General features: G+C 42.4%; 1 protein-coding gene across 5 annotated transcripts in view; it reads right to left on the bottom strand.

Annotated features, from left to right (window-relative positions):
• The window catches only part of LOC139746005 (uncharacterized), a 339080-nt gene that overhangs the window by 35057 nt on the left and 283693 nt on the right, over positions 1-20330 (bottom strand). For all 5 annotated transcript variants that reach the window (XM_071656833.1, XM_071656800.1, XM_071656823.1 and 2 more), the window contains one exon: positions 6913-7006. In XM_071656833.1, coding sequence (XP_071512934.1) covers positions 6913-6985 — 73 coding nt within the window. In that variant the 5' untranslated portion in view covers positions 6986-7006. The remainder of the gene's footprint in view (positions 1-6912; positions 7007-20330) is intronic.

The raw sequence follows: 20330 nt of genomic DNA, 5'->3' as shown, positions 1-20330 counted from the left end.
GCCAACCAGCCAGCCAGCCTGCCAATTAACCAGCCAGTCAGTCAACCAACTAGCAGCCAGCTAGCCAACCAGCCAGCCAGCCTGCCAATTAACCAGCCAGTCAGTCAACCAACTAGCAGCCAGCTAGCCAACCAGCCAGCCAGCCTGCCAATTAACCAGCCAGTCAGTCAACCAACTAGCAGCCAGCTAGCCAACCAGCCAGCCAGCCTGCCAATTAACCAGCCAGTCAGTCAACCAACTAGCAGCCAGCTAGCCAACCAGCCAGCCAGCCTGCCAATTAACCAGCCAGTCAGTCAACCAACTAGCAGCCAGCTAGCCAACCAGCCAGCCAGCCTGCCAATTAACCAGCCAGTCAGTCAACCAACTAGCAGCCAGCTAGCCAACCAGCCAGCCAGCCTGCCAATTAACCAGCCAGTCAGTCAACCAACTAGCAGCCAGCTAGCCAACCAGCCAGCCAGCCTGCCAATTAACCAGCCAGTCAGTCAACCAACTAGCAGCCAGCTAGCCAACCAGCCAGCCAGCCTGCCAATTAACCAGCCAGTCAGTCAACCAACTAGCAGCCAGCTAGCCAACCAGCCAGCCAGCCTGCCAATTAACCAGCCAGTCAGTCAACCAACTAGCAGCCAGCTAGCCAACCAGCCAGCCAGCCTGCCAATTAACCAGCCAGTCAGTCAACCAACTAGCAGCCAGCTAGCCAACCAGCCAGCCAGCCTGCCAATTAACCAGCCAGTCAGTCAACCAACTAGCAGCCAGCTAGCCAACCAGCCAGCCAGCCTGCCAATTAACCAGCCAGTCAGTCAACCAACTAGCAGCCAGCTAGCCAACCAGCCAGCCAGCCTGCCAATTAACCAGCCAGTCAGTCAACCAACTAGCAGCCAGCTAGCCAACCAGCCAGCCAGCCTGCCAATTAACCAGCCAGTCAGTCAACCAACTAGCAGCCAGCTAGCCAACCAGCCAGCCAGCCTGCCAATTAACCAGCCAGTCAGTCAACCAACTAGCAGCCAGCTAGCCAACCAGCCAGCCAGCCTGCCAATTAACCAGCCAGTCAGTCAACCAACTAGCAGCCAGCTAGCCAACCAGCCAGCCAGCCATTCAACCAGCTAGCGAACCAGCTAGCCAGTCAATCAGCCAGCCAGCTAGTCAGCCAGCTAGCCGGCCAGCCAGCCAGCCTGCCAATTAACCAGCCAGTCAGTCAACCAACTAGCAGCCAGCTAGCCAACCAGCCAGCCAGCCTGCCAATTAACCAGCCAGTCAGTCAACCAACTAGCAGCCAGCTAGCCAACCAGCCAGCCAGCCTGCCAATTAACCAGCCAGTCAGTCAACCAACTAGCAGCCAGCTAGCCAACCAGCCAGCCAGCCTGCCAATTAACCAGCCAGTCAGTCAACCAACTAGCAGCCAGCTAGCCAACCAGCCAGCCAGCCTGCCAATTAACCAGCCAGTCAGTCAACCAACTAGCAGCCAGCTAGCCAACCAGCCAGCCAGCCTGCCAATTAACCAGCCAGTCAGTCAACCAACTAGCAGCCAGCTAGCCAACCAGCCAGCCAGCCTGCCAATTAACCAGCCAGTCAGTCAACCAACTAGCAGCCAGCTAGCCAACCAGCCAGCCAGCCTGCCAATTAACCAGCCAGTCAGTCAACCAACTAGCAGCCAGCTAGCCAACCAGCCAGCCAGCCTGCCAATTAACCAGCCAGTCAGTCAACCAACTAGCAGCCAGCTAGCCAACCAGCCAGCCAGCCTGCCAATTAACCAGCCAGTCAGTCAACCAACTAGCAGCCAGCTAGCCAACCAGCCAGCCAGCCTGCCAATTAACCAGCCAGTCAGTCAACCAACTAGCAGCCAGCTAGCCAACCAGCCAGCCAGCCTGCCAATTAACCAGCCAGTCAGTCAACCAACTAGCAGCCAGCTAGCCAACCAGCCAGCCAGCCTGCCAATTAACCAGCCAGTCAGTCAACCAACTAGCAGCCAGCTAGCCAACCAGCCAGCCAGCCTGCCAATTAACCAGCCAGTCAGTCAACCAACTAGCAGCCAGCTAGCCAACCAGCCAGCCAGCCTGCCAATTAACCAGCCAGTCAGTCAACCAACTAGCAGCCAGCTAGCCAACCAGCCAGCCAGCCTGCCAATTAACCAGCCAGTCAGTCAACCAACTAGCAGCCAGCTAGCCAACCAGCCAGCCAGCCTGCCAATTAACCAGCCAGTCAGTCAACCAACTAGCAGCCAGCTAGCCAACCAGCCAGCCAGCCTGCCAATTAACCAGCCAGTCAGTCAACCAACTAGCAGCCAGCTAGCCAACCAGCCAGCCAGCCTGCCAATTAACCAGCCAGTCAGTCAACCAACTAGCAGCCAGCTAGCCAACCAGCCAGCCAGCCTGCCAATTAACCAGCCAGTCAGTCAACCAACTAGCAGCCAGCTAGCCAACCAGCCAGCCAGCCTGCCAATTAACCAGCCAGTCAGTCAACCAACTAGCAGCCAGCTAGCCAACCAGCCAGCCAGCCTGCCAATTAACCAGCCAGTCAGTCAACCAACTAGCAGCCAGCTAGCCAACCAGCCAGCCAGCCTGCCAATTAACCAGCCAGTCAGTCAACCAACTAGCAGCCAGCTAGCCAACCAGCCAGCCAGCCTGCCAATTAACCAGCCAGTCAGTCAACCAACTAGCAGCCAGCTAGCCAACCAGCCAGCCAGCCTGCCAATTAACCAGCCAGTCAGTCAACCAACTAGCAGCCAGCTAGCCAACCAGCCAGCCAGCCTGCCAATTAACCAGCCAGTCAGTCAACCAACTAGCAGCCAGCTAGCCAACCAGCCAGCCAGCCTGCCAATTAACCAGCCAGTCAGTCAACCAACTAGCAGCCAGCTAGCCAACCAGCCAGCCAGCCTGCCAATTAACCAGCCAGTCAGTCAACCAACTAGCAGCCAGCTAGCCAACCAGCCAGCCAGCCTGCCAATTAACCAGCCAGTCAGTCAACCAACTAGCAGCCAGCTAGCCAACCAGCCAGCCAGCCTGCCAATTAACCAGCCAGTCAGTCAACCAACTAGCAGCCAGCTAGCCAACCAGCCAGCCAGCCTGCCAATTAACCAGCCAGTCAGTCAACCAACTAGCAGCCAGCTAGCCAACCAGCCAGCCAGCCATTCAACCAGCTAGCGAACCAGCTAGCCAGTCAGCTAGCCAGTCAATCAGCCAGCCAGCTAGTCAGCCAGCTAGCCGGCCAGCCAGCCAGCCTGCCAATTAACCAGCCAGTCAGTCAACCAACTAGCAGCCAGCTAGCCAACTAGCCAGCCAGCCATTCAACCAGCTAGCGAACCAGCTAGCCAGTCAACCAGCTAACAGACAACCAGTCAGCAAGCCAACCAGCTACACAGCCAACCAGCCAGTCGACCAACCAAATTTTCTACCATAAAATTCGAGGCACAAGCCGACCCACCCTGCAGGCAACAAGACTTCAGGAAGGAAATGTGAGCATCTCTTGTTGCCCAGGGAAAGAAAACGGAGAGAAAGAATAACAAACCGTGCGGAGGGAAATGTACCTTGACGTATTAAAAGTATTTTCCCGTTGTTCAAGTATGCTAGCATATCAAACTTTGCTGGTGTATGATAGATATGCTAGTTGTATATGCTGGTGAATTATAGTATGCTGAGGTTGATGTATTAACGTTCATTAGCACAGAATAAACTGACATGTAAAAGTACGCAGGCAAATTAGAAGAAGTTGACATGTCTAAGCCTTCAGGGAAATTAGGATGTATGAACACGTCATAGTATACTGGCACATTGTGGAATATACTAGCCTTCTTCAGTATGCTAGCGTATCAAGGAATATACTGGCACATTATGGAATATACTAGCCTTCTTCAGTATGCTAGCGTATCAAGGAATATACTGGCACATTGTGGAATATACTAGCCTTCTTCAGTATGCTAGCGTATCAAGGAATATCAATAGTCAGTCTATGATGGTGTATCGACGTGTGATTACATTTGAAAGGGTTCTAGATTACCATGGAAATATGTTACATTAGAAACTGTTGGTTCTACAATACATTCTGGCAAACTGTATTGTTCCTATATGAAAGTATGTTGCTATATGAAAGTATGATGCTATATCAAAGCCTTTAAAATGTCCCTCTTTCTGCTTACACAGAACCACAACTTTGGATACAAGAAATACAACTTTTTTCAAATGTACGTATATAAGACTGTCTTTTGTATATATATATATATATATATATATATATATATATATATATATATATATATATATATATATATATATATATATATTTCTTTCTTTTAAACTATTCGCCATTTCCCGCATTAGCGAGGTAGCGTTAAGAACGGAGGACTGGGCCTTTGTGGAATATCCTCACCTGGCCCCCCTCTGTTCCTTCTTTTGGAAAATTAAAAAAAAAACGAAAGGGGAGGATTTCCAACCTCCCGCTCCCTCCCCTTTTAGTCGCCTTCTACGACACGCAGGGAATACGTGGGAAGTATTCTTAATCCCCTATCCCCAGGGGGCTGGAAATCCTCCCCTCTCGTTTTTTTATTTCTTTTTTTAATTTTCCAAAAGAAGGAACAGAGAAGAGGGCCAGGTGAGGATATTCCCTCAAAGGCCCAGTCCTCTGTTCTTAACGCTACCTCGCTATCGCGGGAAATAGCGAATAGTATGAAAAAAAAAAAAAAAAAAAAAAAAAAATATATATATATATATATATATATATATATATATATATATATATATATATATATATATCCAACAACAATGTGTATGCGTCTTGGAAGACTATTACTATGCCTAGACTCAAGATATTTTTTATTTTTGTGTTATGAAATTATTTCACAGCAGAGAGGTCCACCCACGAGGGGGTGTAGGAAGGACGTGTCAGACCATATAAGAATGAATTCCCTAAATGCATTCGCGAGAAGCTCTTGAGATGAGAGGCAATTTGATGGGAGTTATATACGGGTGGAAGATGAATTAGATATGAAAATGGAGTGAGGAGGAACGGCAGGAAAAGGAAGCTAGACCAGAACGTAATACATTAAGGAAGAGTGAAAGAACAGCAACAACATGAACTTGAAATACACAGAAAATGGAAGGAGAGAAAAATAAACGCTCCCTTTAGTCGCCTTTTACGACACGCAGAAAATACGAAAGAAGTTTTCTTTCTCCTCAGTCCACAGGGAAAATGTATACATATTTATATGTTTGTTTGTGTGTGTGTGTGTGTGTGTGTGTGTGTGTGTAAGAATACGAGAGTTGCTGTCAGACACCAAACAGGAGCGAAGAGGGTATGTAAAAGACAGACATGGTTATCAAAGACTGTCCAATTTGCTCCAACTCTATACGACAAATTGGTTAGGATTAACGCTTAGTTAGGTAGTATTATATCATAGGTTCAGAAAAGATATCACACCTAGTGACAAAGAACTCTTCGTCGTGTTACAGAGAATTCAACAACGTGTGACGTGGGATCCAACAACATGTGACGTGGGATCCAACAACATGTGACGTGGAATCCAACTACATGTGACGTGGAATCCTATACTGTGTGACGCAGAAACCTACACCGTCTGACACAGAATTCTACAACGTGTGACAAAAGTTTTACATCTTGTGAAATAGAGAATGCTACACCGTGCAACACACAACCCTACACCTTATGACACACAGAATCCTACACCTGGGGCACAAGAATCCTATTCCTGCGACACAGAGAATCCTACACCAGCGACACAAAAGAGAATCCTACACCGTATAACACACAGATAATCCTACACCAGCGACACAAAAGAGAATCCTACATCGTATACCACACAGAATCCTACACCAGCGACACAAAAGAGAATCCTACACCGTATAACACACAGATAATCCTACACCAGCGACACAAAAGAGAATCCTACATCGTATACCACACAGAATCCTACACCAGATACATAAGGGAATCCTACACTGTGTGACCTTACGTAACAATATTTTCCTCTCCCCAAACCAGGCTGACTTGTGAGATCACAACCCGACAAACACATCCTAACTTCGTTTGACGTCCTTCCTTCCCTCCTGCTGGTGGACGTCCTTTCCACATCTCCCGACATACTGAGACAGGTCACACGACAGCGTCTCGTAAGGCGGGAGGTGTCATCTCGCATCTCACAGATAGGAAGTGGCTATGATAACATTAAGAACGCAGGAGGACGTATATCAACTGACTGACAATCATTTCAGGCGGAAGTATGATGGTTAATTGACAGTAGTTTCATGCTGCGAAAAGAGAGGAAAGAGTTTTTGACGGAAGACTGGCTGGCTAGACTCCAAAGACCAGTCATGTCTTGTGGCTAAATGGATACGGCTCTGAGGCCAGTCGAGCAACGTGTGTTTGTCTACCATCAGCAATTCTGATACATATATATATATATATATATATATATATATATATATATATATATATATATATATATATTATATATTTTCTTTCTTTTTTTTCAAACTATTCGCCATTCCCGCGTTAGCGAGGTAGCGTTAAGAACAGAGGAATGGGCCTTAGAGGGAATATCCTCACCTGGACCCCTTCTCTGTTCCTTTTTTTGGAAAATAAAAAGAAAAAAAAAAACGAGAGGGGAGGATTTCCAGCCACCCGCTCCCTCCCATTTTAGTCGCCCTCTACGACACGCAGGGAATACGTGGGAAGTATTCTTAGTCCCCTATCCCCTATATATATATATATATATATATATATATATATATATATATATATATATATCTCAAGGATGATCAGTTTTGACGAGGCTTGAAGATTGATGGGCATGGACAGAGAAGATAGATTGATAGATAGATAGAGATAAAGAGAGAGAGAGAGAGAGAGAGAGAGAGAGAGAGAGAGAGAGAGAGAGAGAGAGAGGTATGGTTGACGAGCACTTACCCCATGGTGGCAACACAGCAGCCATCATCAGCAACAGGAGGGGGGAAGGTGTGACAACAACGACGAGTCTCATCTTCAGCAGCTGCCTCACAACCTGCCGGAGAAACACCATTATTAGTCTCCCAACTTCCGTCCTTCCTTCCTGCCTTCCTCCCTTCCTGCCTGCCTTCCTTCCTTCCTTCTGCCTTACTGCACTCATGTCGAGGTTATAGAAAATGGGTTATAAACTTAAGTCAAATTCACTCGAAAGAAAAAAGAAAATCAGGACAGACTCTATGGTTTTGTAACAATATAAAAAAAATATCTTCACTTCAGTGAACATAAGGACACTCCATCACTCCAATGTTTGAAAACAGAAGAAAAAAATTGATACAGATCAAGTCATAACTACCTTTTGGTGGCTTGTCGTCAAGGAAGGACTGACCATTATGTAATATAGATACAGTTACCAACTCTCCAAACATAATGACATAGTTAAGATTAATAGAGAGATGATTAACTATCTGCTTTAGGTCACATATGTTGTTAATATCAAATTATCTATGCCTATCCTTACACTTGACACGAAAGAAATATAATAGAATTCAGCACAGTGAAAGACTATGATAATATGTATTGAATTTCAGTCAAGGAATGTACACCTCGGATCCATTTATTGTGGAGGAAACGGTAAAAATGTTATCAACTGTTCGTGAGTTTATGTTGTATTATGTAAGTCAACCTTGAGTCCCGGTTTTTACCCGAGTGAGGTCATGAGTGAGATGTCAGGTCAAGGTCAAGTAGAGAGAGGGTGGGTCATGCAGACCTTTGTACCAACTTCGACTCACACTACTTGTAAGGGTTACATGGCCCCATTCCTCGTTCCCTCGTATTCTGTATACATAAACTCATTGTTGTATATATCTTTCCACTCTATAGCTAGTCCTCTGAAGATGTAATGCACGAAAGCGCTTAGATTTCACGTATTTCTTTTCCTAAGGGCGATTCTGAATTAATGAAATAAAGTTTTTTTTTGTGAATTTCCATCTACTTGAGGTCGCCTTGCAAGTGGAAACTCACTCTGGCGATGTTGCATCATCGTCAGTAGACAAAACAGTACAGTCTCCTCGGAGAGCACTATTCCTTCCAAAGGTATCCATCCTGTCTCTGCTACTGAAGGTAGCGCAGCCGTGGAGCTGCGGGAGTACACATGAAAGCCAAAAAATCTCCCTCAATTTTGAAACAAATTCTTAGGTTTGAAAAATGTGTGATGTAAATAGCGAAGCAATATTGCCTTACCGATTCTCTCATAATTCGTTCGTGAGCTCAAAACGATAAACAAATCTATTTTGCAAAGCGATACATATATACACATCTTAAATTTTTAGCTTCACCAGCGAAAGAAAAATCTAAAATACAATTTTTCAATACCGATTTATCGAAGTAAGTGTCAGACACTTTTTGGTCATCATTCAATTAACTGAAATACATATATATATATATATATATATATATATATATATATATATATATATATATATATATATATATATATATATATATACATATATGGAGTGAAAAGGATTTTGTGTGATCGGGGCCTGAACATGCAGGAGGGTGAAAGGAGGGCAAGGAATAGAGTGAATTGGAGCGATGTGGTATACAGGGGTTGACGTGCTGTCAGTGGATTGAATCAAGGCATGTGAAGCGTCCGGGGTAAACCATGGAAAGCTGTGTAGGTATGTATATTTGCGTGTGTGGACGTGTGTATGTACATGTGTATGGGGGGGTTGGGCCATTTCTTTCGTCTGTTTCCTTGCGCTACCTCGCAACCGCGGGAGACAGCGACGAGGTATAAAAAAAATAAAAAAAAAAAAAAAAACATATACATATATATATATATATATATATATATATATATATATATATATATATATATATATATATATACATTGTCGATAACGGGAAATTTATTCTAGTTTTAGTCATTCTTTTTAAAAAGTATAGAAAAGAAATTTAGATTCTTTCTGAGCATGAAAAAAATGAATCATTATATTTTTGACTTTTCAAGGAAACTGTTAAAGTTTATCTAATTAGCTGGTAGGTTCACCAGCTGTGTCCAGTGTGGTACTGTACCACCCTAGGTGGTCAAGGGCAGATATTATCCAGCTGGTTGAGAGAAGAAAAGATTAACCAGCTGCCGTGGTTGTGACAGATGGTAATCGTATGGGTATAGCAAGCTAACCATCTGGAAAGCACAGGGCAATTTGACCAAGAGGGTGATGGTGATTGGTAGATCAAACTGGGATTATCATTTCTCTCCTAAGCATTGGAGATAATTATCTTCTCGATTAAGATAATTGCGTCATTACGTCCCAGAGAAAGAAGAATGCTAATGACATAAAGATTACGACTTTCGCGACTTCCTAAATATATACTTGTAGCCCTGTAGCCTAAGAAGAGCGAGCCAATTACATTCAAGAAGCGACGAATACTCTTGAAATTACATTCAAGAAGCGACGAATGCTCTTGAAATTACATTTCTCCAGCACTGAACTCTGACAGCAAAAGGATACCCTCAAAATGAGGCAAATTAGAGATGTAGTCGCATGGGACTTGTTGCCAGCGAGGCAAGTTGAGACACGGAAGAATATCACATCTGGTCTTCTGACGACGACTCGTCTTCCAGAACATTCGGCATGTGATGAAAACCCGTCTCCCAAAGCTTCAACCGTAGCCTCTCCCAGTAGATGAGCTTCACCCAGTAGATGAGCCTCTCCCAGTAGATGAGCTTCACCCAGTAGATGAGCCTCTCCCAGTAGATGAGCCTCTCCCAGTAGATGAGCCTCTCCCAGTAGATGAGCCTCTCCCAGTAGATGAGCCTCACCCAGTAGATGAGCCTCTCCCAGTAGATGAGCCTCTCCCAGTAGATAATCATCTCACAAAAGATGTTCATCTTCAAGTAGATGAGCCTCTCCCAGTAGATGATCATCTTCCAGTAGATGAGCCTCTCCCGGTAGATGGTCATCTTCCAGTAGATGAGACATAACATTTTTCCAAGTAGAAAACCTCTTTCAGTAGATTAACCCTTCTAAGCTAAATTTTGACACATTGTGTAATGTGAATTAAGAAGCCGTATTGCCTTTCTGGAGCGTAAGGCTCATATGATTCGTCTTTGAACTCAAAACAAGTAGATAACCGTCTCCCAGGTAGATAACCTCCCAGTAGATAACCTCTCCTAGTAGGTAACCTGTGCAAGTAGATAACAGTCTCCCAGTAGATATCCTCTCCCAGTAGATACCCTATCCCAGAACATAACTTCCCTAAGTATACACCCTCTCAGGGTAGATAACTTCATCTACGAAGTACAAGATAACTTTTCTAGTAGATAACATCTCCCCGATAGTTACCTTTCCCGGTAGATAACCTCCCACAGTAGATAACCTCTCCCAGTAGATAACCTCTCCCAGGATATAAACTTAGCAGTGGATAAACCTCTTCCAACATATAGCTCTCTCTCGATATATAACTCATCCAGTAGATATCCTCACACAGTAGCTAACCTTTCCCGGTAGATATCTTCACATATGAGATAACCTCTCCCAGAAAACAGTCTCTCTTCATGAATAACCTCTCCATTTATACCAAAAAAAAGACAAAAGAATTTAAAAAGCAGGAGACTACTGGATCCTTTTGAGGTTGGTTCACAAAGGAATTTAAAAAGCAGGAGACCACTGGATCCTTTTGAGGTTGGTTCACAAAGGAATTCGAAAAGCAGGAGACCACTGGATCCTTTTGAGGTTGGTTCACAAAGGAATTCGAAAAGAAGGAGACCACTGGATCCTTTTGAGGTTGGTTCACAAAGGAATTCGAAAAGAAGGAGACCACTGGATCCTTTTGAGGTTGGTTCACAAAGGAATTTAAACAGCAGGAGACCACTGGATCCTTTTGAGGTTGGTTGTGGTAGCGGAAGATGTTAGAAACTCACAGATTAGTGTGGCGAAAGTTAAAAGGTGTACAAATCATTCACAGTGAATAACCTTGCAAATTGTCTTCGTGTCTAAGGTGGCGCAAATAACGTAAGCTGTGGACTTGAAGCGAAGTGTTTATCAAGTCTATTCTTATACGTGTCTACACTACTGCTGTCATCCACTCTAATCGGCAATTCTTTCCATACGTTAACAATCCCGTTGAAAAAATGTACTTTCACTTATTCGAGGTAAAACGTTTGTCCATGAGTTTAGTAACCATTACAAGACTTAAACCAGACGAACCAAGTATTAAGTAGCTTCCTGAATATAGAGTATCAAAGTCTTTGATAATTTTGAATACCTGTATTAGATCACCTCTTAACCTTCTCTTTTCTAAGCTAAATAGATTCAAGTCGACTCATCTGATCTCTTAAGATTTGTTTCTCAGTCCGGGACTCATCTTGGTACTTCGCCACTGTACTCCCTCACCATTCTGCCTTTATCTCTTTTTTAAGGTAGGTTGACCAAAACTGAACATAATATTCAAGATGTGAACGATCCAATGAACTGTAAAAGAGTAACAGTGATATTCATGGACTTGCATATATTCAGAGGTTCTACCTATGAATTCAAGAATTTTGTCGTTCTTTTCATTGCTTCTGTTCATTGTTTACTTGGTTTTAGGTCACCAGAATTTATCATGCCCAAGTCGTTTTCCTCATTTATCTTTTACAGTTCAACAGAATTCATACTGTGGCTTGCCTTTCCGATTTTACAACCAATATGTAAAGCTTAGCACATATATCAAAATTCATTTGTCACTGATGAATCCAGTTCATCAGTGTGTCTATATCAGTTTGAAGCTGTAGACTTTCACGTTCATTTGCAGATTTATTTACCAGCTTTGTATCATCAGCGAATTTTGATATCCTTCTATGCCAATATATATATATATATATATATATATACATATATATATATATATATATATATATATATATATATATATATATATATATATATATATATATATATATATATATGTGTGTGTGTGTGTGTGTACGTGTAGGAAGAGAGGAAAGTCATTGGTTCTCAGTGAATGTAGGTTTGCGGCAGGGGTGTGTGATATCTCCATGGTTGTTTAATTTGTTTATGGATGGGGTTGTTAGGGAGGTGAATGCAAGGGTTTTGGAAAGGGGGGCAAGTATGAAGTCTGTTCTGGATGAGAGAGCTTGGGAAGTGAGTCAGTTGTTGTTCGCTGATGATATAGCGCTGGTGGCTGATTCATGTAAGAAACTGCAGAAGCTGGTGACTGAGTTTGGTAAAGTGTGTGAAAGAAGAAAGTTAAGAGTAAATGTGAATAAGAGCAAGGTTATTAGGTACAGTAGGGTTGAGGGTCAAGTGAATTGGGAGGTAAGTTTGAATGGAGAAAAACTGGAGGAAGTAAAGTGTTTTAGATATCTGGGAGTGGATCTGGCAGCGGATGGAACCATGGAAGCGGAAGTGAATCATAGGGTGGGGGAGGGGGCGAAAATTCTGGGAGCCTTGAAGAATGTTTGGAAGTCGAGAACATTATCTCGGAAAGCATAAATGGGTATGTTTGAAGAAATAGTGGTTCCAACAATGTTGTATGGTTGCGAGCCGTGGGCTATGGATAGAGTTGTGCGCAGGATGGCGGATGTGCTGGAAATGAGATGTTTGAGGACAATATGTGGTGTGAGGTGGTTTGATCAAGTAAGTAATGTGAGGGTAAGAGAGATGTGTGGAAATAAAAAGAGTGTGGTTGAGAGAGCAGAAGAGGGTGTTTTGAAATGGTTTGGTCACATGGAGAGAATGAGTGAGGAAAGATTGACCAAGAGGATATATGTGTCAGAGGTGGAGGGAATGAGGAGAAGTGGGAGACCAAATTGGAGGTGGAAAGATGAATTGAAAAAGATTTTGAGTGATCGGGGCCTGAACATGCAGGAGGGTGAAAGAAGTGCAAGGAATAGAGTGAATTGGAACGATGTGGTATACTGGGGTCGACGTGCTGTCAATGGATTGAACCAGGGCATGTGAAGCGTCTGGGGTAAACCATGGAAAGTTGTGTGGGGCCTGGATGTGGAAAGGGAGCTGTGGTTTCGGTGCATTATTACATGACAGCTAGAGACTGAGTGTGAACGAATGGGGCCTTTGGTGTCTTTTCCTAGCGCTACCTCGCACACATGAGGGGGGAGGGGGTTGTTATTCCATGTGTGGCGAGGTGGCGATGGGAACAAATAAAGGCAGACAGTATGAATTATGTACATGTGTATATATGTATATGTCTGTGTGTGTATATATATGTGTACATTGAGATGTATAGGTATGTATATTTGCGTGTGTGGACGTGTATGTATATAGGTATGTGTGTGTGGGAGGGTTGGGCCATTTCTTTCGTCTGTTTCCTTGCGCTACCTCGCTAACGCAGGAGACAACGACAAAGCAAAATAAATATATAAATAAATAATATATATATATATATATATATATATATATATATATATATATATATATATATATATATATATATATCTTTCTTTCTTTCTTTCAAACTATTCGCCATTTCCCGCATTAGCGAGGTAGCGTTAAGAACAGAGAACTGGGCCTTTGAGGGAATATCCTCACCTGGCCCCCTTCTCTGTTCCCTCTTTTGGAAAATTACTAAAAAAACGAGAGGGGAGGATTTCCAGCCCCCCGCTCCCTCCCCTTTTAGTCGCCTTCTACGACACGCAGGGAATACGTGGGAAGCATTCTTTCTCCCCTATCCCCAGGGATAATATATATATATATATATATATATATATATATATATATATATATATATATATATATATGAGAAAGAGAACTGGTTCCAAGATTGATCCCTGAGGCACTCCACTTGTTACGTCTAACCGTTCTAAGGCTTAATCATTAATCATAATTCCTTCTTTACAGCCGGTCAACCAATTTCCTACCCACTGAAGTACAACCCTAGCAATACCATGTGACTTATCTTTCGCTGGTAACCTTTGATGCTGAACCATGTCTTCGGCTTTTACGTCAATTTGATGAAGAACGTTTACCCTCTCTTATCAGTGAAACAGGATTCGTTACATGGACTGTGTAGATACAAATGCAAAAGAAAAAAGAAAATTTACTATTTTTGCCATGGCTTTGTTGTCTCGAACCAAATCACCGTTTTGCATAACAAGTCGACTTAACAACTGGGTAATGACTCTACTGCTTCTAACATGACTGTAAAACTCCTAAATACAACATATCCCAGGATACAACCTCTCTTGGTAGATACCTTCTCTTACCCAGGACACACTTTCGTTCAGCAGGGAGTCGAAAGAGATCGTAAAGCGTCGTCTGTGTACGTAAATTTTTTTTTCTCTCCCATGACGCCTCACTGGATCGTCTAAAAATTCAAAGAAAGTAGGATGAGCTATCTCAACACTATACAACTCCACCAGGCTAGGCTATAAACGAAGTCCCTCCGTTACACAAGTCGGACTTGAATGAATCATAAGTTCCATCAGTTCAGCACCAGACGTCGCAGAAAGTATATGTGACCTGTCAACGCCCAGTTACCAAAGACTGGATATCAGACGATGAGAATCTTAGAGAAAAATGATAGTTTTATTCATTCACCAGACTACCAAATCTGAAATTCTGGAAGAAAACGTATATATTTTGTTTGCTCTCGTTTTCTTTTTCCTTCGATGCTTCTACAGTACAAGGCAATTTTTTCATCCCACTCGGAGTTAGTTGCACTTAGTCTCCGGAATGATTAATGGGCAAAAAGCTATTCAATATTACCCAACTCGCTTATCTCCCTTTCATTATTTCTCTCCCATTTCAATAGGATGAATGTGATGTGATGAACATCACGCACACACGTCCTTAATATACGACTAGTGAGTTAAAGTGATACACAGACTTCCACACTTATACAAGTGTCTTTTCTTCACTTTACACAGTAAAGTTAATTCGTCAAATCAGACATGGCCTCCATTCACACACCACGCCGATACATATACATATTCTCTTGTCATCTATCCATATCTTCTACTGTCTGATCCTCCTCTTTGTGCCCTTGACTGAAGAGTTTATCTATACAACCTCGAAAAAATCTTATCATCCGCCATACGTCATACATGATCATGTCATCCTTAAGGGACTTTCATCCATAAGCCTTTCTAATTTCTGCTTATATACACATCACAGACATCCGATCTCGCTCTCCTATCCCGTAATGCCCCATCCATACAGGAAGATGACTGATAACCAAGTACATATCGTGAATCTTTGACTCACTCCCATATTCGTCACACACGCTCTTACCACCACTTCATGATTTCGTAAAGGAGAAACAGTATTGAAGAGTCTTATACCCATACCATATAGGATCACAAAGAAGACACATTCACTTTATCCTAGACCTTTTCTAAAGCCATAAAAGATACCCTTCAATTCACTTTAACATATAACGTTTCTAAACCCATAAATGTTACCCTCCTATTCACGTTATCATATACCTTATCGAAATCCATGATAGATGCCATAATCCTTCTTCCCTCCAGCTCTTTCATCTATTTCTATAAGTGCTACAATCTTACGTAAACACCACCTTTCCCTCCTAACCTCCTTAAGGCGATCAGTCACTGTCTTACACCTTGCTAGCTACGATATGGAGATTTAATCCTCTATAAGTAAATGCCAATCTAACCCCTTCATCCGGCTAGTAAAATGCTGCAGCTAAAAACAGGTTCAAACACCCCTCCATCAAGAAATGAACGCCTCCATACCTGTATATCAAACCCTATCCGTATCTTTATCTATGGAATCGTATACCTTTAAGTCTGGGTCTGACTGATACGTTTAATAGCAGTAGCCACATCCGAACTTCCGCTTTTTGCAGAAAGTAAAGAGTTTAAGTAAACGATTCATTTACATCCGGTTCATGTTAACACATTCAAAACAATTAAGAAATTGTTGTAAGTGATGAACTTCAGAGATTTAACGAGAGAAATTTTTATATCTGAATAATTTTGTATCGCTGCGAATAATTTGTATTAAGTAAAGGACATTAGACTTTTTCTTTTCAAGACTAAACATGATATTTTGCTCTCTCTCTCTCTCTCTCTCTCTCTCTCTCTCTCTGGATTACCACAGACATATTAACAATCGGTCGGGTTTCCTTGAGGAAACAGATGGGATCAAATCAAAAGAGAAAAATATTACTGAACCGAAGCTTTCCCATGATGATGAAGGTCGAAGTGAAGTTAACGAGTCGAAGATGGCCACTGAGGCCACATCCAAAATATCGAACAAATGCCAACGTTAATCCAATCTTTTTTTTGTATAATTACCTCGGACGCGTCGCTGCAGGCGATGTACCAGTTCTCATTAAATCAAAACATACAAGACTAATGAGTAATGACTTTGGACTTTACAAATCAACTTGGCATGAGTTGGGTAATAAGTCGATTCATATACAAGTTTGCGGTTTCTAGCTTCCTATAAGAGATTGCTTCTATATCCTATAACTCCTATATCCTTAATTACCTTGGATAAGTTGTTACAAAAAAAAAGAGATTCTACACCTACTTAGAATACGATTAAGGGTAATGAGTAAAGTCTTCGAGGCAGTATTGATTTTCAATTGTTTCCGTATAACTTGATCCAATACTCTGATTCGCAGTGTTCAATACGGTGACCGAATTGAATATTCTTCTCCTTATCACTCTTCCTCCTCTTATCCTCTCTCTCTCTCTCTCTCTCTCTCTCTCTCTCTCTCTCTCTCTCTCTCTCTCTCTCTCTCTCTCTCTCTCTCTCTCTCACACACACACACGGATCCACCTCACTTCATTCAAGTAACTCAACCCTGAGTTTCAAACTCATTCTCTCTCTTCTTCCTTTTAAAGTCTCTTCTAGTCACTCTCCTTTTATTCAAAAGTCCAGCAACTTAGCTCTCGTCCTAGCAACAATGTCTAAAGTCATTTCTCACCTTTAAATTCTCTCTCTCTCTCTCTCTCTCTCTCTCTCTCTCTCTCTCTCTCTCTCTAAGTATCATAAACCTTTCATTGACAAATCCCATAAGTTGGCAAAAAAATAATCTTGTAAGAGTTTAACCCAAACCTCCCCTTGACACCAAGAACCTTTAAGTTCTCTATTTTTTATGATAATTTTACATTACTTCCCATGTTGCTTAAATCCTTTAATGTAAATGTTGCCTTCAGCAACAACAATACTATAAGCAATATCTTAATCAGGAACTCATCAGGAAGTTCTGTAGGCTGTGTTTACAGAGTACCATGTAAAAATTGATACTGTTAATGTTGGGCAGACTGGTAAGGATCTTTCTGTAAGACTTAAGCAACATGAATATAGTCTAAGAACAGGACAGAAATCAAATGCCATGTTTAATAGCGTTAAGAATCATGATATTGTCTGAGTTATTAACTAACTGCTTTACAACGAGAAATATCATTCAATCTTCTATTATCAAAAACACACACAAAAAATTGTAACATGAATATTAGTGAAGGTCTGTATAAACTGAATAGCATTATTGTTGATATGATTTGTAAACAGTTTCCTTTCTTGTCCACAAAATAGATTTAATGATACGCATGTTGCCAGACTTGAACGCAACCGATCTCCTTTCAGGTATAGATTGTTTACCAAAAGGAGACCTAGTTACGTCTCTTCTTTGCATTTCAAATGACTTGTTATATTTCTCTTTCTCGTATCTCCCCTGATGATATGATCATCACACGGAAGTGCACTTTTGGGGAACTTATAGTGTTTCATTTCCCCCGTGGATGAGGAGGAATTTACCAGATCACGCGCTCAATTATGATCTCTCGCAGTATATACTGTGTATATGCGGATGCAAAATGTTGTATTCATATCTTGTTTCCGTGCGGATAATTCCACACTTCCAGATTAATTCTGGGCTCTCAGAATAAGCCTGTCAGTAAAACCACATCAGACTCGCATGATTAGAGAGAGAGAGAGAGAGAGAGAGAGAGAGAGAGAGAGAGAGAGAGAGAGAGAGAGAGAGAGAGAGAGAGAGAGAGTGTGTGTGTGTGTGTGTCTGTGTGTGTTGATCATTGCCACAGCAGAATGTACGCAACACACAACCAGAACAGACCTGATCAACACCGAATGGAAAACAGACTTTATGATATTCATTTTAGCTTAAGAGAGATCAATTGCTTCTAGTCTCTAACGTGCTAATTATACATAAAATATATTCACAAATAATTACGATTGTTAAAAGTATACCATTTTACTCCCGTAACATATGCCCTGGTTACTGGCCCCTCAGTACGTAATGCAAAACCCAATTTAGAATCGCGTGGTTTGAACGTGATCAAAACGTTTCCAATAACGTTATCGAAGAGGAAAGGTATTAACATTTAACCTGACGAGGTGAATAGTGGCTACAGGTTTATATTGGTATGGCATACATGCGCTCTGCGCCATCGATGATACGTATAAGATTACTGTATAATTACCGTATATCTCTAACTGTGTACTTTATTGTGTTTCTCCATCATTATGCATACTTTATGTATAGCTTCATAGTACACACACTTCACTGTATGGCATCATCACTATATTAAACTTCACTATTACACTAAATTCACTGTATGGCTTCATCTCGACGCTTAACCTCACTGTATATCTTCTTTACTGCACTTAACCCCACTGTATAGCTTCGTAACTACGCTTAAACTCACTGCATGATTTCAACACTACGCTTAACCTCACTGTATAGTTACATCACTACGCTCAACCCCTCTGTATATCTTCATTACTACGCTTAACCCCTCTGTATATCTTCATTACTACGCTTAACCCCACTGTATAGCTCTATCACTACGCTTAACCCCTCTATATATCTTCATTACTACGCTTAACCCCCAATGTACAGCTTTGTCAAAGAAACTGTCCTCATTGCATAACTTTACCAGTACACTTAAACTCCACTTATAGCTTTATCAGTGCAACTCACTTAACTGTAAGACTGTAAGCTATACACTTAGCTTTACTGTATAGCTTCAGCTATATCAGTTATTGTGTACTTCAATTGGCTTTTTTTTTTTTCTTTTTTTGCTTTGTCGCTGTCTCCCGCGTTTGCGAGGTAGCGCAAGGAAACAGACGAAAGAAATGGCCCAACCCACCCCCATACACATGTATATACATACGTCCACACACGCAAATATACATACCTACACAGCTTTCCATGGTTTACCCCAGACGCTTCACATGCCCTGATTCAATCTACTGACAGCACGTCAACCCCGGTATACCACATCGCTCCAATTCACTCTATTCCTTGCCCTCCTTTCACCCTCCTGCATGTTCAGGCCCCGATCACACAAAATCTTTTTCACTCCATCTTTCCACCTCCAATTTGGTCTCCCTCTTCTCCTCGTTCCCTCCACCTCCGACACATATATCCTCTTGGTCAATCTTTCCTCACTCATTCTCTCCATGTGCCCAAACCATTTCAAAACGCCCTCTTCTGCTCTCTCAACCACGCTCTTTTTATTTCCACACATCTCTCTTACCCTTACGTTACTCACTCGATCAAACCACCTCACACCACACATTGTCCTCAAACATCTCATTTCCAGCACATCCATCCTCCTGCGCACAACTCTATCCATAGCCCACGCCTCGCAACCATACAACATTGTTGGAACCACTATTCCTTCAAACATACCCATTTTTGCTTTCCGAGATAATGTTCTCGACTTCCACACATTCTTCAAGGCTCCCAGAATTTTCGCCCCCTCCCCCACCCTATGATCCACTTCCGCTTCCATCTTTCCATCCGCTGCCAGATCCACTCCCAGATATCTAAAACACTTCACTTCCTCCAGCTTTTCTCCATTCAAACTCACCTCCCAATTGACTTGACCCTCAACCCTACTGTACCTAATAACCTTGCTCTTATTCACATTTACTCTTAACTTTCTTCTTTCACACACTTTACCAAACTCAGTCACCAGCTTCTGCAGTTTCTCACATGAATCAGCCACCAGCGCTGTATCATCAGCGAACAACAACTGACTCACTTCCCAAGCTCTCTCATCCCCAATAGACTTCATACTTGCCCCTCTTTCCAAAACTCTTGCATTCACCTCCCTAACAACCCCATCCATAAACAAATTAAACAACCATGGAGACATCACACACCCTGCCGCAAACCTACATTGTATTATGGACAATATCGTAAAGGGCAACTTGGTGATAACTTATACTTTATGACACTACAATACTTCGTATAAAGTGATACTGACTTTGGCTACGGTGCATCTCAGTTGTAGTGGAGAACGAGAAAACACTTTCTACGAGGCTTTGTCATCAGTACTGGACGGAAAAGAGTACAACATTTACGAGGAGCTTTCTCCTCTAAAGGAACCCACCTTATCCTGCTCCTGTATC

The sequence above is a fragment of the Panulirus ornatus genome, chromosome 4 (assembly GCF_036320965.1).
Source record: "Panulirus ornatus isolate Po-2019 chromosome 4, ASM3632096v1, whole genome shotgun sequence".
Taxonomy (NCBI): domain Eukaryota; kingdom Metazoa; phylum Arthropoda; class Malacostraca; order Decapoda; family Palinuridae; genus Panulirus; species Panulirus ornatus.
Note: the sequence above shows the minus strand (reverse complement) of the source record. Positions and strands in the feature narration are given on the sequence as shown.